Below are 21,405 nucleotides of genomic sequence, written 5' to 3'. Positions count from 1 at the left end.
ATTACAAGGACTGTTTATTTTTTGCCGAACGGTGTGGCGGAGCGGTTCTAGGCGCTACAGTCAGGAACCGCGCGACCGCTACGGTCGCAGATTCGAATCCTGCCTCGGGCTTGGATGTGTGTGATGAGCTTAGGGTTAGTTAGGTTTAAGTAGATCTAAGTTATAGTGGACTGATGAGCTCAGCAGTAAAGTCCCATAGTGCTTAGAAACATTTGAACCATTTCTGAACGGTTGGGAATATGTATCTCACTGGAGGCTGAATATGCAGAAGAGGGCTCGCACCACGGGCAAGTCTAGTGTGATGGCTGGCGCCTCGGACGTGGTGCAGGCCCGCAGGCCGCTGGCTCGGCTGGGCGTCCCTGCGGTCCCTTGGCCGCTACCTGCGGCGCCATTGATCGCCCGCTGGCGTTTTTTTCACCCCTTCTGCGCGGACGGCGCACAATATCCTTCCCCGTCGCCAGCGGAGCCCGCCTGCCGAAATTTCCGGGCCATTTCCCGCCGAAAAGCGGCGTCGCCGCCCGAGACGCTCCCGTTTGATTTAGGCGACAGCCCGGGGGAGCTAGCTGGCTGCCTGTCTAGCTACTCTGGTCTGCTGCCTTCGCTGCGCCGGTGTAACGTACTGCGTCTGCGCTAGCAGCGGCTTCCCTCTGTACGCGGTCTTACCGCTCACCTTACTCAGAGACGGCGTCCCCTTTCTTCCGCCGTCGGTTTTGAGGCGCAGTACGGTTACTGCGGACGAAAAGCTTTAAGGCAACACCGACTCAGAGGAAGGCCTCGGCGCTTGTTGGTGACGTCACGTCAGCTAGGCACGGCGAACGCCAGGTCTGTTGCAGGCAGAAACGCCTGGGCGTGTTTATCACTATAAATATCTTATTTTTGGGCAAAATGTTTGGTATTGTTTTGGATTCTGCAGTTTCATTTAGATGAAAGATTTTCTTACTATCGTAAAGTTACAAATGAAGATCATAGTTCTGTGTTACTGAATCCTGTCGTAACAAACGTAAATCAATATGAGAAGGTGCTTTGCCCCATTGCAAGCTTTGGAAATTTTACATTCGAGTAACTATATTTACTTGATCCATTTGCTATCGAAACTTACCCCAACTTACCCCAACTCCCTTACAATGAACTCGTTTCTTTTATTTATTTATTTATACACTTTCGTTTGACATCGTCACTGGAAATGTGAACTAATTTATATGTGTAAATGTCCAATTTTTGCCCGTCATTAGATCACAGTCGTTTTCAACGATAGGAATTCAAAACAGGAAACAAAATAGCTACATACAACGACAATACTTCTGAGCTTAAACTTTTTTTAAACATGCACACCGAGCGAGGTGGCGCAGTGGTTAGCACATTGGACTCGCATTCGGGAGGACGACGGTTCAATCCCGTCTCCAGCCATCCTGATTTAGGTTTTCCGTGATTTCCCTAAATCGTTTCAGGCAAATGCCGGAAGGGTTCCTTTGAAAAGGCACGGCCGATTTCCTTCCCCATCCTTTCCTAACCCGAGCTTGCGCTCCGTCTCTAATGACCTCGTTGTCGACGGGACGTTAATCAACACTAACCTAGCCTAACCCTAAACATGCACATCAGAAAAGATAAATATTCTACTCTTGCAACTCAAAGGAGAAACTTAATAAGATAAAAAAATTATTGGATAAAACAAGTATATCTGTTTTGCCTCTTCTTCTGTCCCCTACACCTCCCCCAACGTGTACAATCGCAAGATATTTCATTAACATTCAGTGCTGCTCCCCCATAGTCAACCAAGATACCTAAAGAAGAGCACCAATATGTTCACAGTTCCTTGTAAAAGCAACCCAGTACAAACGTAACTTCCTCAGATTTACAAATAAGGTAAAGAAGCACGAATTCTGTTGCTACTGGACCATGAAGTTGTTTTTGTATATCAATCCTTAAAACAGGTGGAAATTTAAGTTCTGGAGAACACTATTTGTTAAGAAGTGTAATGAATTGCACAATTAATTGTTTGCAGAAATCTCGCAGAACAATGTGTGTTGGTCAACTACCGCCAATAGTTTCACATTTCCCTGTGTCAGAGAGGGAGACACAACCATTATGAGTATGCCTGCAACAGACCTGGCGTTCGCCATGCCTAGCTGATGTGACGTCACGAACAAGCGCCGAGGCCTGCCTTTGAGTCGGTGTTGTTTAGGGGCGGGCTAAACTGTGATTTTCCGCTATCAGTGATTTCTGTAAATCCCACCTTTTAGTAACTGTAATTTTTAGTTGTGAGTTGTCACAGTTTAAAATCAGATTTTACGACTTCACAACTTCTTTCCCTTCGTAGCTCATCAACGCACTGCACTGTAGGGTTTCATTTCCGTCCGCGAAATGCGATTAAATGAACGCGCCGAGGGTAACTGTGGTTTCATTGACGGCCTTTGAGTCATTTTCGTATCGCTTCCGAGCACGGGTGTATCTGAAATGTTTTCCTCTGCTACCCATATGAAAGTCACGTCATTTCAACGCTGCTCGTCGCGGTTCTGATCTCCATCGCAGACGTCAAAAGAAGGGGTGAAATTTGCGTAAGGAGTAGCTGTGACGACCTTCCCATCGTGTGACACGTCCACGGTGGTGATCGGCAGAATTGTAGTGAAATGTGGTGACAATGTAACACCATTAACGCACTTTACACCTCACATCAACCTCTGGAACCTGCCTTTCTTTTTCGCATAAGTCGAGACCTTGCTGCTGAAGTGTGACGTACTAGGGCGCCACGCTTTTCACAATTACGCAGGAAGGCTGCTGGTACATTTTTGAAAAATTTGTAACTTCTGCGTCGCAATTGTGGAAAATGATGGGGTTTCAAAAAAGTGACCCTTACATGCTTTTGGTCAGTGTAGCTTCTTAGAACGAATTACGAACGTCGGTGAACAGATGACTGACTTTCAGTTGTTATTCGTAACTTCTACGCTACTGGCCATTAAAATTGCTACACCACGAAGATGATGTGCTACAGACGCGAAGAATATGCTGCGATATGAAAATCATTAGCTTTTCAGAGCATTCACATAAGATTGGCGCCAGCGGCGACACCTACAACGTGCTGACATGAGAAAAGTTTCCAACCGATTTTTCATACACAAACGGCAGTTGACCGGCGTTGCCTGGTGAAACGTTTTTGCGATGCCTCGTGTAAGGAGGAGAAATGTTGGTCGAGACCCAATGGCTGTTAGCAAAATATGGAATCGGTGGGTTCAGGAGCGTAATACGGAACACCGTGCTGGATCCCAACGGCCTCGTATCACTAGCAATCGAGATGAAAGGCATCTTATCCGCATAGCTGCAATGGATCATGCAGCCACGTCTCGATCCCTGAGTCAACAGATAGGAACGTTCGCAAGACAACAACCATCTGCACGAATAGTTCGACGGCGTTTGCAGCAGCATGGACTATCAGCTCGGAGACCATGCCTGCGGTTATCCTTGACGCTTCATCACAGACAAGAGCGCCTGCGATGGTGTATCCAACGACGAACCTGGGTGCACGAATGGCAAAACGTCATTTTTTCGGATGAATCCAGGTTCTGTTTACAGCATCATGATGGTCGCATCCGTGAATGGCGAAGCGTGTATTCATCATTGCCATACTGACGTATCACCTGGCGTAATGTTATGGCCATTGGCTACACGTCTCGGTCACCTCTGTACTCATTGACGGTACTTTGAACAGAGGACGTTACATTTCAGATGTGTTACGACCCGTGGCTCTACCCTTCATTCGATCCCTGCGAAACCCTACATTTCAGAAGGATAATGCACGACCGCATGTTGCAGGTCCTGTACGGGCCTTTTTGGATACAGAAAAGGTTCGACTGCTGCCCTGGCCAGCACATTCTCCAGATCTCTCACCAATTGAAAACGTCTGGTCAATGGTGGCCGAGCAACTGGCTCGTCACAATACGCCAGTCACTACTCTTGATGAACTGTGGTATCATGTTGAAGCTGCATAGGCAGCTGTACCTGTACACGTCATCCAAGCTCTGTTTGACTCAATGCCCAGGCGTATCAAGGCCTTTATAACGGCCAGAGGTGATTGTTCTGGGTACTGATTTCTCAGGATCTATGCACCCCAATTGCGTGAAAATGTAATCACATGTCAGATCTAGTATATTAATTTGTCGATGAATACCCGTTTATCATCTGCATTTCTTCTTCGTGTAGCAATTTTAATGGCCAGTAGTGTGGTTGTGAAGTACAGTCGATACTTGGTAGCGTCACACAATATTGTTACGAAGAAATAAAAATTTCGGCAAACAGGTGTTGAATGTTAAATGTTACTTCTAGCTACTAATTTTTACTTGTCACATCGAGTTGTGGATTAAATCATAATATACCTTTTTTGTGAAAATTGCACCTTCTCCATCACTTGTGGTTTGTAGCCGTTGTGTACTGTCATGCCGTTCCCCATAATGGGTATTGTTTTACTTGATGGTGTGGAGCAGATATGTGCAGAAACGAGAACGAATGGAGAAATCTGTTCTACAGAACTAAAAGGAATCAAATGCACATCGGAGAATCGAAAACGTCGACAAGTACAGCAGTGTGTCTTTTCCTCATTTTCAATACACGGTGTTTAAAAAATGATGACCTGGTCCGGTAACTCCGTATTTATTGGTAAAACAATACTATAAACATGGAACGGTTTACATGCTGCTTACAAAATCGTACAATTTTACCTATGCGTCTGCTTTTACAGAAGCTATGCCATAATGTAATGGGGTGGTGAACACATTTCCTTCACATATCCCCACAGGAAAAAATCGTGTGAGGTCTTGTCTGGAGATCTTGGAGACGAAGAATGCAGCGATATCGTGCGGTCTATCCAGCTATGCGGCAGATTCTCATGGAGAAAGTGAGATACACATGCAGTTGTGCCACTGGATTCGTGATTTCGTGTCAGGAAGGTTGCAGTTCGTAGTAATAGACGGAAAATCATGGAGTAAAACTGAAGTGATATCAGGTGTTCCCCAAGGAAGCGTCCTGGGACCTCTGCTGTTCCTGATCTATATAAATGAGTGTCTGAGCAGTTCTCTTAGGCCGTTCGCAGATGATGCTGTAATTTACCGTCCAGTAAGGTCATCCGAAGACCAGTATCAGTTGCAAAGCGATTTAGAAAAGATTGCTGTATGGTGTGGCAGGTGGCAGTTGACGCTAAATAACGAAAAGTGTGAGTTGATCCACATGAGTTGCAAAAGAAATCCGTTGGAATTCGATTACTCGATAAATAGTACAATTCTCAAGGCTGTCAATTCAACTACGTACCTGGGTGTTAAAATTACGAACAACTTCAGTTGGAAAGACCACGTAGATAATACTGTGGGGAAGGCGAGCCAAAGGTTGCGTTTCATTGGCAGGACACTTAGAAGACGCAACAAGTCCACGCTTTCTGCAGGACCTGACTATTTTGCAGGACAATGCTCAAGCACGTACGGTGCAAGCTGTTACGGATTTGTTTGCCTGATGGGGCTGCTAAGTGCTATACCACTTACTTCAATCCCCTGACTTAAGCCCTAATGAGTTCAAATCGATTTCTAAACTGACGGAAACCACATCACATCATTCGCTTCAGAACTGTATAAGGTGCAGTGGTCTCCTGACCTTCATTTCTTACATTTTCCGTCCTCACAATGGTATTCTGTACATCAAAACGCTTCATTCGAACCCAAACTCGACAAGGTAGAGTCAATTTTGTATGAATTCATGTAAGCGATATGCAACTCTAATAAGTAAATCGCAAGTGCGCACCGACGTTGAAAAATTCGAGGCTGGCGTACACAACATGATGGCCACAGGAATTTTCGTTCTAAAGAGGCAACCAGCCCACTGGGAGACCCGTCCCTTCAGAGGGGTGAGTCAACACACACCTACTTCGGTCGGAGCAACTGCCCAGAGAGAGGATAGCTTTCGCCAGAGCGGAGAGATAACGATCCCCATGTTCGACTTAAAAGCAGATTCCGCTACATTGTGTGCGAGCGCCAAGAAGACGCATTTTTTGATGGGCCGACTGCGTAGTTACGGAGTTCTCACAGGAGGACAGAATACGTCTAATGGAGATGCTACATATTTCCGCATTAGTCGACTTAAACGAAACGTCATTCTCCTATTTAAAAGAGCAACGCTGATTGGCGGAATATTTCTGACTCAAAGAGCCAGAGGAGTGAGGGAAGACAGCCAATGGTATACCCTTGCAATTTTTCCAGAAAAAGGGGGCGTTCCGCTGTCGATCTTGGAGTGGGAACACGTAACGAGAGTGAGTGCGCAAAGAGCGAGGAACAAACTCTCTCCTCAGTACTTCTCTAGGAGAGCACCTCTGTCGTTAGCAAATCGGTGTGATACTCTATATTGGAGCGCCCGTGATTAAGTGTTGTTCACTGTGTTCGCCGCCACACTGTGCCGGGTGAACACAGACAGAGTACTATTTAAATGTCTGTGAGCGAATATTGAGTGGCATAGCGGTGGACAGTTATCTGACCAGTGTACCACGCCAGTAGTTAGACTAGGGGTGGATAGGAGTCCTTGACTTCATCAAGGCGTAGGGAGAGTTTGATTGGTGAACGTCAATCCAGATAGAAAGAGATAGTTGTGTTATTTATCAGCAGCGAGCGAGGCAGGCAGCAGTCATTCCAGCTCACGGTATTGTGGGCAACAGTGTATGAGAGCCCCATCTGTCCTCCATAACAGTACACTCCATTACATTCCTCATGTGACAGCCTTGACCGTACCTAGGAAAGTTATTCAAGTTGTGTAGGCACGGTTCTCAGCCATCCAGCTGAGTAAATAACATCTTAAAAGAAAGGGAGAAAGAACATTTCCATAATTTGTAAAATGATAGCATTCCTATCCATAAGAGGCAATTTACTGTTCCAAAAAGAACCCTGAATTTTTTTATTTTATAAGAAAAAGTTTCACTTGATTTCTCATTTTTTTTGCAATCAATAATATTTTTCGTTTATCTAATGTTTTTCTTACACTAACTAGCAATACTCCAGTACCCAAGAATTCCACTAGTTACATAATAATATAGAATATTTTTGTGTCTTTTCGTTACAGCGGAGATTACAGGAGATATTTGTTGCTGAATGTTTTTGAAGCAGTTCTTGTTGGTCCATTAGGAGCGTCTGTTTGACTTCTGTAGTAGTGTGAGGTTGAAATTGTTTCCAGCAGGAGCCAAAGGGTACTTGTTGGATCAATCCATTGCACAACTTGACAAAATAAAACCCACACACTCACAACTGCTACAAATTTATTGGGCAATAAATTGCGCCGCTCGTACTGTCAACACAACTGGCACTGCTAGGAGTATCCTACGACTTCCACATCAATGGCAACGGGTTATACACAATCATGGTGACTACTTTGAAGGTCAGTAAAACTTTTAAACACGTATCTATTTTGTACGAGCTGTAAAGGAATAGTTGCCACTATTGAAGTCCCAACCCTCGCATACAGGGTGTAATGGGAGTAAGTCCAGACATTTTTATACCTGTATGTGATGCCTTAATATGTACACATATCAGTGTCTCGGTTGTTTTCCCTCAGTGTCAAACTGTCTTCCAGGAAACACATCGCAAAGTTTATGACATGTTTTCTGCATGGTTGTACTGCACTACTAAGTGGACTACGCCAGTCAGTATAGACTAAATGTCTCGTGTCAACGTCTCTCCACTTTAACACCTGGCCTGCTGCTCAGGGGCCGGCCGGAGTGGCCGAGCGGTTCTAGGCACTTCAGTCTGGAAACGCCCGACCGCTGCGGTAGCAGGTTCGAATCCTGCCTCGGGCATGGATGTGTCTGTGTCCTTAGGTTAGTTAGGTTTACTTAGTTCTACGTTCTAGGGGCTGATGACCTCAGACGTTAAGTCCCAGAGTGCTCAGAGCCATTTGAACCATTTTTTTTGCAGCCGAGGGGAAAGTAAGCACTAATGTACGTGGAGGTACTAACCAACCTAAAAACATACAACTATGTCTGCAAATGACGTAAGTACTGATGTAATGTTGGTCACTACACACTCCTCAGCCACCAATAGAAATATCTTATACTCAGTTACACCCTGTATATCCAGTGTTCATACTGCCTTGCTTGTGTTTTAATACAAAGTGAATGACAGTGTTAACACTTAGTCTATATGTCGATGCAAATAAGGCATATCACACATGAAGGCTAGCTACAGGTACAAGGAAGTACCTGTATTATGACAGTTATATCAGACGATTGACAGTGCTAACAGTTACATGGTGGAAGCGTGGATTTGAATGAGGCAAATCACTCGAACAGCCTCATTTCCATCCTCACACGAACTATACTTCTGTTAGTGCCTTGTCCTAACAACCATGCTACACATATTTCCTTGTTCCTGTAGCTAGCATCGTAAGTGACACACTTTGCTTGAATGTACACATGGACTATATAATTATCATCACTATCTATCGCATTGTTTTAACACAAGCATGGCAGTATGAACACTGGGTGTTCAATTTACCTGAAGACATTGAAATATCTCGGAAATTACACATCAGCTCCCATCAGTTTACAGTTAAAATTTGTTTGTCTCAGAGGGGAACGTCCAACGATACCAGAGTCGACCGCCCACCCCACCCTGTGGGTGCGGGGAAGGGGGGGGGGGGGGGGGACTTAGAAATGTTACCTGAGATTGCAGATTTGAATTCTACAGAAAAAATACGAGGTTTTTTTTTCGTTTCGGCACAGATGGAGCTGTAAATGGAAAAATGAAAATGGGTAGAAAATCGTATGTTTCAAAATGTTATCCAGTGACACTTGAATTAATACCCCACTTCCACGACACGAGGGTAGGACAGACAATTATTTCGTAAATTTTAATGGGAAGTGAAATTCTCAACGTTGTATTCCTCCGACAAAACGCAGAGGGAACTGTTCAACGCGCTACAGTGGCCGTGTAGCGAACTGTTGTTTGTCGTAACAGGCAGCGCACTCCCATGAAAGTGACAATTATGAAGTTATCGCCTGACGTACCCTCACACCTTGGAGGTGTGGGTGGGGTAAATTCACGTGTCATTGGATAGTATTTTGGAACAAACGATTTTCTAGCCATTTTGATTTTTGCGGTTAATGCGCCACCTGTCCCTTAACGAAAAAATGTTTTCAGACATAAATTATGTGTTTTTCCGAAGAACCGGAATTATTATTAAAGTGAGGGAGACGAAACTGCAACGGGTCGGCCAGAACGGTGTTCGTCAGTCACTCGGTCGCGACCATTTTTGAACTGCTCTACCCAATTGCAAAAATTTTCACGATTCGTACAACCTTCACCATTAATCAATGAGTGTATGGCATTGGTGGCCGGGAGACCCCTCGCGGGGCGGTTCGGCCGCCGCTCCACAAGTTCTTTAACGCCGCTACGGCGACTTGCGAGTGAATGAGGATGAAATGATGATGAAAGCCACACAACACCAAGTCATCTAGAGGGAGAGAAAATCCCTGACTCCGCCGGGAATCGAACCCGGGACCGTGTGCGCGGGAAGCGAGAACGCTACGTTAAGACCACGAGCCACGGACACCTTCACCATAAACTTTAGACATTGTACAGTATACATTCGCTGGTTTCTCGCCTTCAGCAAATAAAAAACGAATAACACAACGTTCTTCAACTAATGTGGAAGTTTCAAACTGACTCCCCAACTTTAAATGTATTTTTGAGGCTATAAACAAAACAATGTTGATACACCAGCTGATCAGGGTTCATCCCAGCGATTCCAACATAAAGTCATCAAAGTACCAAACTTTCCCTAGTAACAGTTTTTTTCCCAGGCCTATTTGTCTGTAATTATTGAATGACCCTCGTAGTTGGCCCCGCACGGCACTGATAACGTTCGAAGGAATGTTGCGTGTACCGACGGCCTCAAGCCGTCGGCACACGGACCGTGCTGCCGAACGTTAACGTTGAGCGTGCCAAGTTCAACGTGCTGCTGAACGCTCAGGAACGATGCGACTCGTGCACACGGTACGTGGGCCCCAACGTGGTATACGCGATCGCGACGCACTCAAGCGACAGTTGAGGGATGTTTCTAGTTCGTTAATCACACTGTTTACTCAACGGGCGAGCATAAAATTTCCACGTTAGCTCTATTAAAACGCACATTTCCTCCATCGTTCACGAAAAGGAAAGTGCCATGTCCAATCAATAAGGACACAGGCTTATTAAAGTTACAAACAGAGCGCTACAAATTTGGAATAATTCTCCGCATTAGATAAACATTATTTCATCATTCCCACATTTTAGTAGAACTCAAAGGTCAGTCTTACTTCATCACTGTCCCTATCCAGTAGCAGAAGCTTTGCAACATGTGAATTACGAGGCGTAAATGAAAGAGGAGCAAATTATATTTCTACAAGTAGCGCAAGCTGTCCTTTAGATTAAGCCAATCGAACAGAGTCACCCCTCAAAGAAAGGTGAACTTATGTTTACTTAACATCAGATATTATAGTATATACTTATATTAAATTAATAATTAAGTATCAGAACCTAACAAAAACGCGAATGTTAGGAAAAAAAAATTGGTTGTGTCAAGACGCGAACCACCAGGTCGGTACCGCTACTCATTAAACGAAATCAACATATATCTTGTATATAACCGTATTATGTTAACCCTTGCTGAAAACCTTAATCGTAGATGTGTTACTAACTGAAATTTAATTATAACAAATTGTACCAACAACAATGCGTTTGGGTGGATCTTCAGTGTGTCGCTGCCTTCAAATAGCCTACTCTCATAATACGCACTTTACAATAATTCTTTTCCCACGAATATGATGTTTCTCATTATTTATTGGGACGAATCATACACTTAACAATGGGTTTTGCAGTGATTCTCAATTTGCTGGTGCTCAGAAACGGCATATATACATATAGGCTTGAAATGAATGCGAATATGGCGCCTCACAACTCTGTACTGAAGGGAGACGGCGTGCATATGACGTAGGTGGCGTTGTGCCATCTCATTGGTCAATGCTCAGAATATCTGACATGCTAGATATTGCTCTGCACGTTCGGAAAGACTCCCGAACGTGCTGTTGCACGCTATGACATCAAAAACTCGACACCTCAACGCTCAACGTTCGGGTGCACGGTCCGTGTGCCGAGGGCTTTAGGAAAGGCTCTGTGTTGTAGCAGAAGCAACGGGAGAGCGCGAGCACATGGCTGCAAAGCCTGCAACGGCAGTTAAGTACTGCACCGCGATAGATATCTACAGCGTCCAGGGAAAAGTTCCAGGCGACAGTACCGGCTCTGTTCGACGTGCTCTGCCTCCTACGGCACACGACGTGCTGCATACGGGGGGTTCCCCAGCGTGGACAGAGCCTCCACTGAGGCATACTAGACTGTTGCGAACGGAGCGCTTGGTGTAGGCAGAGATGGCTGGCGTCTCTAGGCAGGAGCTGCTGCAGCGGCAGATAGGGCGTCCATTGTGCGGCAGGACGCCTCAGCCGAGCTGCGCCCATCCGGGCCGTAAATCAGGGCCCGGACAGCCGCAACAGGTGCACCGGACACAGCAGGGACTGCTGCTGCCCTGACAAGGGCGCTGGCTGCTGTACTCACCACGCCTTACGCTAGCTTCCCAAACGATTGTATTCCAATCTCTGTCTTCCTCTGCAGTTTTTGCCTTCTACAGTTCCCTCTAGTACCATGGAAGTCATTCCCTCATGTCTTAGCAGATGTCCTATCATCCTGTCCCTTCTCCTTATCAGTGTTTTCCACATATTCCTGTCCTCTCCGATTCTCCGTAGAACCTCCTGAATCCTTACCGTACCAGTCAAGCCAATTTTCAACATTCGTCTGTAGCACCACATCTCAAATGCTTCAATTCTCTTCTGTTCCGGTTTTCTCAAGCCCCATGTTTCACTGCCATACAACGCTGTACTCCAGACGTACGTTCACAGAAATTTCTTCCTCAAATTAAGGCCGATATTTGATATTAGTAAACTTCTTTTTGCCATAGCGAGTCTGCTTTTGATGTCCTCCTTGCTCCGTCCGTCATTGGTTATTTTACTGCCTAGGTAGCAGAATTCCTTAACTTCATTGACTTCGTGACCATCAATCCTGATGTTAAGTTTCTCTCTATTCTCATTTCTACTACTTCTCATTACCTTCGTCTTTCTCCGATTTACTCTCAAACCATACTGTGTACTCATTAGACTGTTCATTCCATTCAGCAGATCGTGAAATTCTTCTTCACTTCGCTCAGGGTGGCAATGTCATCAGCGAATCTTATCACCTTGAGTTTTAATTCCACTCCTGAACCTTTCTTTTATTTACATCATTACTTCCTCGATGTACAGATTGAGCAGTAGCGGTGAAAGCTGCATCCTTTACTGTATGCTCTTTTTAATATGAGCACTTCCTTCTTGGTCGTCCACTCTTATTATTGTACATATTGTATATGACTCGTCTCTCCCTATAGCTTACCCCTATTTTTCTTAGAATTCCAAACATCTTCCACCATTTTACATTGTCGAACGCGCTTTTTCCAGGTCGACATATCCTATGAATGTGCCTTGATTTTCCATTAACCTAGCGTCCATTATTAACAACAACGTCGGAATTGCTTCTCTCGTGCCTTTACCTTTCCTAAAGCGAAACTGTTCGTCATCTAGCCCATCCTCAATTTTCGTTTTCACTCTTCTGTATATTATTCTTGTCAGCATCTTGGATGCAAAAGCTGTTAAGCTGATTGAACGATAATTCTCGCGCATGTCAGCTTTTGCCGTCTTCGGAATTGTGTGAATGATGAAACTTCCTGGCGGATTAGAACTATGCGCCGCAGCGAGACTCGAACTCGGGACTCTTGCCTTCCGCGGGCAAGTGCTCTGTCAACTGACCTACCCAAGCACGACTTATGCCCCGTCCTCACAGCTTTACTTCTGCCAGTACCTCGTCTCCTACCTTGCAAACATTACAGAATCTCTCCTGCGAACCTTGCAGAACTAGCACTCCTAAAGGAAAGGATATTGCGGCGACGTGGCTTAGCCACAGCCTGGTGGATGTTTCCAGAATGAGATTTCCACTCTGCAGCGGAGTGTGCGCTGATATGAAACTCCCTGGCAGATTAAAACTGTGTGCCGGACCGAGACTCGAACTCGAGACCTTTGCCTTTCGCGGGCAAGTGCTCTACCAACTGAGCTACCCAAGCACGACTCACGCCCCGTCCTCACAGCTTTACTTCTGCCAGTACCTCGGAAGGTAGGAGATGAGGTACTGGCAGAAGTAAAACTGTGAGGATGGGGTGTGAGTCGTGCTTGGGTAGCTCAGTTGGTAGAGCACCTCCACACAATGTTTTTCCACTGTTCAATCGCTAATGTTTACGCTCCTTACAATAACCGAAGCGTTGTTTGGCATTTTTCTGCATAAAGTGTGGCTTATGAGCAGCCGTTCAACCATGAAATCCAATTTTTCTCACCTCCCGGCTAACTGTCATAGTTCTTGCAGCGGATCCTGATGCAGTTTGGAAATCCTGTGTGATGGTCTGGAAAGATGTCTGCACATTACGTATTACGACCCTCTTCAACTGTCGGCGGTCTCTGTCAGTCAACAGACGAGGTCGGCCTGTACGCTTTTGTGCTGTAATTGTCCCTTCACGTTTCCCCTACACTGTTACATCGAAGACAAAGCTCGCTTATAGAGGTATGACAGAAGTGACACCCAATCACCTGACCACGTTCGAAGTCCGTGATTTCAGCGGAACGCCCCATTCTGCTCTCTCACGATGTCTAATGACTACTGAGGTCGTTGATATGAAGTACGTGGCAGTAGGTGGCAGCATAATGTAACTAATATCAAAAACGTATGTTTTTGGGGGTGTTCGCATACTTTCGATCACATAGTGTAAATCGGAAGGCTTCCCTATCGGCGAGCGGCGGATACGGTTTGCAAACTGTATTTCACTCGCGAAATTTCGTAGCCATTCATACACTACTGGCCATTAAAATTGCTACACTACGAAGAAATGCCAGTGATAAACGGGTACTCGTTGGACAAATATATTATACTACAACTGACATGTAATTACATTTTCACGCAATTTGGGTGCATAGATCCTAAGAAATCAGTACCCAGAACAACCACCTCTGGCCGTCATAACGGCCTTGATATGCCTGGGCATTGAGACAAACAGAGCTTGGATGGCGTGTACAGGTACAGCTGCACATGCAGCTTTAACACGATACCACAGTTCATCAAGAGTAGTGACTGGCGTATTGTGACGAGCTAGTTGCTCGGCCATAATTGACCTCACCTTTTCAGTTGGTGAGAGATCTGGAGAATGTGCTGGCCAGGGCAGCAGTCGAACGTCTCCAGAAAGGCTCGTACATCTCCTGCTGAAATGTAGGGTTTCGCAGGGATCGTATGAACGGTAGAGCCACGGGTCGTAACACATCTGAAATGTAACGTCCACTGTTCAAAGTGCCGTCAATGCGAACAAGAGGTGACCGAGACGTACAATAGCACCCAATACCATCACCCCGAGTGATATGCCAGTCTGGCGATTACGAATACGCGCTTCCAATGTGCGTTCACTGCGATGTCGCCAAACACGGATGCGACCATCATGATGCTGTAAACAGAACCTGGTTTCATCCGAAAAAATGTTCTGCCATTCGTGCACCTAGGTTCGTCTTTGAGTACCATCGCAGGCGCTCCTGTCTGTGATGCAGCGTCAAGGGTAACCGCAGCCATAGTCTCCGAGCTGATAGTCCATGCTGCTGCAAACGTTTTCGAACTGTTCTTGCAGATGGTTATTATCTTTGAAAAGTCCCCATCTGTTGGCTCAGGGATCGAGACGTGGCTACAAGACCCGTTACAGCCATGCAGATAAGATGTCTGTCACCTCGACTAAATGTTATACGAGGCCGTTTGGATGCAAAACGGCGTTCCGTATTACCCTCCTGATCTCAGCGATTCCATATTCTGCTAATAATCATTGGATCTCGACCAACGCGAGCAGCAATGTCGCGATACGATAAACCGAAATCGCAATAGGCTACAGTCCGACCTTTATCAAAGTCTGAAACGTGATGGTACGCATTTCTCCTCCTTACACGACAACGTTTCACCAGGTAACGCCAGTCAACTGCTGTTTGTGTACGAGAAATCGGTTGGAAGATTTCCTCATGTAAGCACGTTGCAGGTGTCGCCACAGGCGCCAGCCTTGTGTGAATGCTCTGAAAAGCTAATCATTTGCATATCACAGCATCTTCTTCCCGTCGGTTAAATTTAGCGCCTGTAGCACGTCATCTTCGAGGTGTAGCAATTTTAATGGTCAGTAGTGTACATTTTCATTAGCTTATACATTATTCATTTAGTTACGCAGCTGATCGATCTCTGGAGTTGTAATATTGTTGCATGAAAGTACTTCTACCTAGCCGTGCGCGCTGTGTATACCTTTGAGCGCCGTTAAGAGCGTGTGAGAAACGTGCGTGCAGTTTTTGCCGGCGACAGCGCGTGCCCGCCAGTTCATATGCGGGATTAGCACGCTCTGTCGACCTCCCCGCCCCCACTCCGCCCCCACCCCGCCCCCGTGCCACGTGTTTATACGCGCCTGTGCACGTGTCGCCGCCGCCGCGGCCTGCAGGCTACGCGCAGCACACGCAGAAGCGGCGAGGCGGCCAGTTGGTTGTTTGTGTGGTCCGCGCTTCACCAACTGTGATCTGTCACTATGTTGTGCAACTTGTCACTAGGTTTGCGAATGTAACTCAGTTTGCCACTGAACAAACAAGATGTAGCATTTTGGCCGTTTATACTCTTTTTTTTTTTTTTTTTTTTTTCACCCGAGTCGCAAACTACCTCTCTCTCTCTCTCTCTCTCTTTTTCTCTCTCTCTCTCTGTCTCTCTTACTTACTTTCTCACTCACTTATTACTCTCGGACGGACACACACACACACACACACACACATACACACACACACACACACACACACACACACACACACACACACACATTTACAGATTGCACCACTGCGCATACCAGGATTCTTTTATGGACTGATGTTGGAGCAGCTGTTAGATTCTTTCTTTATTGCACGACAGCCGGCCAGAGTGGCCGTTCGGTTCTAGGCACTACAGTCTGGAATCTAGCGACCGCTACGGTCGCAGGTTCGGATCCTGCCTCGGGCATGGATGTGTGTGATGTCTTTAGGTTAGTTAGGTTTAATTAGTTCTACGTTCTAGGCGAGTGATGACCTCAGAAGTTAAGTCGCATAGTGTTCAGAGCCATTTGAACCATATTGCAGGACAAATACTAACACGAATTATAATTAAACTTTCATCGTGGCGGAAAGTGGGAACACATGTGACAAGCTGAAATTATAAAGGATGCTTTCCAGCTTTTGTGCATTATAGATTTTGCATCTTCAGATGTATATATACGAGGGCAGATTTTTTTTATTTATTTACTTACAAATTATATGCCAGATCCATATTTGAAAACTTGCAAAAGACTTCAACTTTTGGAGACAGATGTTACACCTCGCTCTTTCATAGTCGAGTTTTTCGAAATACTGCCTAGTTTGTTTCGATATATGCCATTCTGTCTATCGATTCGGTAATTTCTGCACATGAACAGTTTTAAACAACGGTACAAGTAGAAAGTGTGGTGTCACCGCCAGACACCACACTTGCTAGGTGGTAGCCTTTAAATCGGCCGCGGTCCGTTAGTATTCGTCGGACCCGCGTGTCGCCACTATCAGTGATTGCAGACCGAGCGCCGCCACACGGCAGGTCTAGTGGAGAGAGACTCCCTAGCACTCGCCCCAGTTGTACAGCCGACTTTGCTAGCGATGGGTCACTGACTTCTGCGCTCTCATTTGCCGAGAAGATAGTTAGCATAGCTTTCAGCTACATTGTTTGCTACGACCTAGCAAGGCACCATATCCAGTTACTACGAATGTATTTTGAACAGATAATATTGTGAACTATGTACCGTCAAGAGCGACGTTCATCATTAATGGATTAAATAGTATCAAAGTAATTACGTCCGCTTTCTGAATTCTAATTCCTTGTCATGTTCCAGACCTCACGTCAGTATAGTCCTTCCCTCCTCACGCCAGCCTGCGTGAGCTAAAACGCGTGCATTTCGGCCTCTAGTAACATTGTGTTGACTCTTCTGCCAACACAACAGACAGAAGTAAGTCGAATCCTGAAAACAAGGCTATTCCAAGTAAAGGAATTACGGAAGTAACGTTGTCAAGGTTGTTGAAGCCTCGCAAAAGTTTTCGCAAACCCACTCTGTCGCAAGCTGCATACCGCTGGTTGAATTGTTGTCCTGTTGCTGCTCGCTCGTTCAGTTGTTGGAAGTGCTCAAAGTGAGTCACGCGCCTAAATGTTTGAGTTTGTAATAATGGAAAGCCGTCTGATGTAGGAGCATTTCATGCTATGTATCCAAATGCATATCGATAAGCGCCAGCATGAATCAATGTGCCTGTAGTCACTCTTCCATCTGCTACAGTGTCTTAAGTAAGTCTCTTAAGCTGTGAGATTAGGCAGCCAATAGGATTGCGTAGGGCGGAAATGAGTTTCCAAGATCCGCGTGACACTTACCTTCCACTTACTGCAGTGAATACGATGTAGTTCCCTGCTTCCTATCGCACGGACGTGACAAATTGCTTTAGTGTAGACACTTGCCTTATGAACACAATGAAGTGACGTCGTCCACGATTACACTAAGGAGACAGAAGTCATACGTCAGCGATAAGCATACAGGGTGTTACGAAAAGGTACGGCCAAACTTTCAGGAAACATTCCTGACACAAAAAGAAAAAAAAATATGTTATGTGGACATGTGTCCGGAAACACTTACTTTCCACATTAGAGCTGATTTTATTACTTCTCTTCAAATCACATTAATCATGGAATGGAAACACACAGCAACAGAACGTACCAGCGTGACTTCAAACACTTTGTTATAGGAAATGTTCAAAATGTCCTCCGTTTGAGAGGATACATGCATCCACCCTCCGTCGCATGGAATCCCTGATGCGCTGATGCAGCCCTGGAGAATGGCGTATTGTATCACAGCCGTCCACAATACGAGCACTAAGAGTCTCTACATTTGGTACCAGGGTTGCGTAGACAAGAGCTTTCAAATGCCCCCAGCAGCAACTTCTCTGACGCTGACTTTAGGTTTATCGTCTACTGCACGAAGAATTGCCTCGTCCATTGCAGGTGTCCTCGTCGTTCTAGGTCTTCCCCAATCGCGAGTCATAGGCTGGAATGTTCCGTGCTCCCTAAGACGCCGATCAATTGCTTCGAACGTCTTCCTGTCGGGACACCTTCGTTCTGGAACTCTGTATCGATACAAACGTACCACGCCACGGCTATTACCCCGTGCTAATCCGTACATCAAATGAGCATCTGCCAACTCCGCATTTCCAAACATTGCACTGACTGCAAAACCACGTTCGTGATGAACACTAACCTTTTGATACTACGTACTGATGTGCTTGATGCTAGTAATGTAGAGCAATGAGTCGCATGTCAAAACACAAGCACCGAAGTCAACATTACCTGGCGGTGTATCGAGGAAGTACAGTACATACTGACGAAACTAAAATGAGCTCTAACATGGAAATTAAGCATTTCGGACACATGTCCACATAACATCTTTTCTTTATTTGTGTGTAAGGAATGTTACCTGAAATTTTGGCCGTATCTTTTTGTAACACCCTGTATACTCAGATTGTGGTATTATCTCGTATACAAAGTAGAAAGGCGCAGTACATCGGCGGAGCTGTCATTTGTACTCAGGTGATTCATGTGAAAAGGTTTCCGACTTGATTATGGCACCACGAGCGGAATTAGGAGACCCTGAACGAGGAATAGTAGTTGCAGCAAGACGCGAGGGACATTCCACTTCGGAGATCGTTAGCGAATCTAACATTCCAAGATCCACAGAGCGTGCCTAGAATATCAGATTTTTATGCATTATCTCTCACCACAGATAGCACAGTTGCTGACGGCCCATCACGGCACAGTTGCCCTCCCCTTTGTCTCTTACCCTACTGCCGGGTCAATATTTCTATTCTGTGTTCTTCTTTTCTTCTGTCAGGGAAGGGTCCTTCCGGCAGGAGCATCAGACCTAATATAACCCTGTATATTAGACATGCTTTTCCAGCCATTTTATAGAGTTTTCGCTCCTCACTTGATTGCAGTGGTCCATTAACTACTTTCTGAGATATTACCGTTGGGAAAAATCTGCGTTTCGGCTAGTTATCCGAGCAAGTGCCCGATCACCCAGCAGACGTGTCTGTCCGATCCCATATCTCCGAACCCTGCAACTAGTAGGTATTACCGCTGAAGCAGTTTTACTCTGGAACCTGTTACCTGAACTCGATCCCGATTGTACTCCATTCCTTACTCTTTAACGTGATCAGCTTCCGGTTCGCCGCGGGAGGGCCGCTCGGCATAAATGGCCAATATGTCGGGCTACCCTGACGCTGCGATCACTGACGGCTGTACACGAATATACCCAGAACAAACTATGCGTTAAACGTAACATTATTTTTCCCATTGGTAAAATCCCTCTCCTTCATAAACCCCAACCTCCAGTACTAAAGATTCCGATTCAGCTAATCAGTTATGAAACCACTACCTACAGCGAATTCCACCTACGCATTGATTGCAGACATTTATTAATGCAAGCCCTCATTCTTGCACGCCCCCACCCTCTCAGCCCCTCACTACCCCATTGCTACTAGAGTAACCACGGAGGGAAGCGGCGTTTGCGTAGAGTTGTCGGTGCTAACAGACAAGCAGTACTGCGTGTAATGACTGCAGGAATCAATTTGGGACGTACGAAAAACGTATCTGTTAGGGCAGTGCGGAGAAATTTGACATTAATGGGCTATGGTAGCAGACGAGCGACTCGAGTTTTTCCGCTGTCAGCGCGGTATAGCCTGCAGCGCCTCGCCCAATCTGGAAAATCTTGGCCTGTTCACATGAGTAACGATTTGAGTTGATAAGAGCTGAAGGAAGGGTTCGAGTGTGACGCGGACCCCACGAAGCCACGGATTCAAGTTGTCAACAAGGCTCTATGCCTGCTGGTAGTGGCTACATAATGGTGGGGGTGGGGGGGGGGGGGGTGTTTACGTGGAATCTACTGGGTCCTATAGCCCAACTGAAACGATCATTGACTGGAAATGGTTGTGTTCGGCTACTTGGAGATCATTGGCAGCCATTCATGGACTTCATGCTCCCAAACAACGATGGAATCTTTGTGGATGACAATATGCCATGTCACTGGGGCACAATAGCTCGCGACTGGTTTGAGGAATATTATGGACAGTTCGGGAGAATGATGTCGCCACCCATATCGCCCGACTTGACTCCAACTGAACACTGATGGAACGTAACCGAGAGGTCATTTCATACAGTTATCCTGCTCCGGCAACACTTCCACAATTATGGACGGCTTTAGAAGCAGCACTACTCAATGTTTCTGCAGGGACTTGCAACAATTTGCGAGTCGATCTGCGGCATTAGTCGGACAAGAGGAGGTCCGACACAATATTAAGACACCTCAGTATATGGTGAGGTGGTTGCTTACTTGCGCTGGCTTTGTGTGTATACGTTGCGTACTCCTTCACATTATTTGGATTTGTATTTCATGTGAGCAGTGCTAGCTCTTTGTTCCACTTCTGAACTTGGTTGGAATGCGTGGAGATCAATATCCTTTTTCTGTTGAGTCATCTGGCTCTGACAATTGCTTATCTCATTTCTTTTCATTAAATAATATTATGGGTGGTATTATGTATGAATACAGGATTATTTTCCTGTCTTTTGTAAATGTATGGTCATGTAAGATCACTTATCCGCACAATGGTTCTTCTGTGTAAACAAAAGACTTTCTATTCATTTTCTGCGCGATATATTCATCCTTACCTGGTTTTCCTACAAAGTTACTTTTCATTACTTTGTTTCTTATCCATTTCGTCTCATGCAATTATTTAAGAGCTTCTTTCACGAGACAGTTACGTACTCTTCTATGATATTTAAAGACGAGAGAGAATAAACTCCCTTCAACAGACATGATATGTTCTTAATCTTAAATCAAGTCAAGTGCATCATGTAATGGAACTCGAGGCACATATTTGCAGTGATGGAGCCGTCGATACATTTTTAGCTACTACCGTAGGAACACAATCCAATTTATTATGTGTTGTATGATATAATCTATAAATTCATTTAAATTTGTAGTATCAATCCAATTGATTCATAAGACAGTCAGTTATACATGAGAGTTATTGCAAACGTTATAATTTCAGTTGGTATTAGTTTCTCCGTGTTAAGCTACCTGCAGTTAATTAAAGAGTATTTAACACTACACAAGTTTCGCTTTTGTTTACAAAGCATC

General features: G+C 45.3%; 1 protein-coding gene across 1 annotated transcript in view; it reads left to right on the top strand.

Annotated features, from left to right (window-relative positions):
- Positions 1–301: 301 nt before the first annotated feature.
- LOC126291461 (uncharacterized) overlaps positions 302–21,405 on the top strand; it is an 80,006-nt gene continuing 58,902 nt past the window's right edge. The window contains exons 1-2 of the mRNA XM_049984973.1: positions 302–616; positions 15,498–15,667. Of these exons, the coding sequence (XP_049840930.1) occupies positions 302–616; positions 15,498–15,667 (485 nt within the window). The remainder of the gene's footprint in view (positions 617–15,497; positions 15,668–21,405) is intronic.

Source organism: Schistocerca gregaria, chromosome 9, assembly GCF_023897955.1.
Source record: "Schistocerca gregaria isolate iqSchGreg1 chromosome 9, iqSchGreg1.2, whole genome shotgun sequence".
Taxonomy (NCBI): Eukaryota; Metazoa; Arthropoda; class Insecta; order Orthoptera; family Acrididae; genus Schistocerca; species Schistocerca gregaria.
This window is presented reverse-complemented; position numbering and strand designations above follow the sequence as displayed.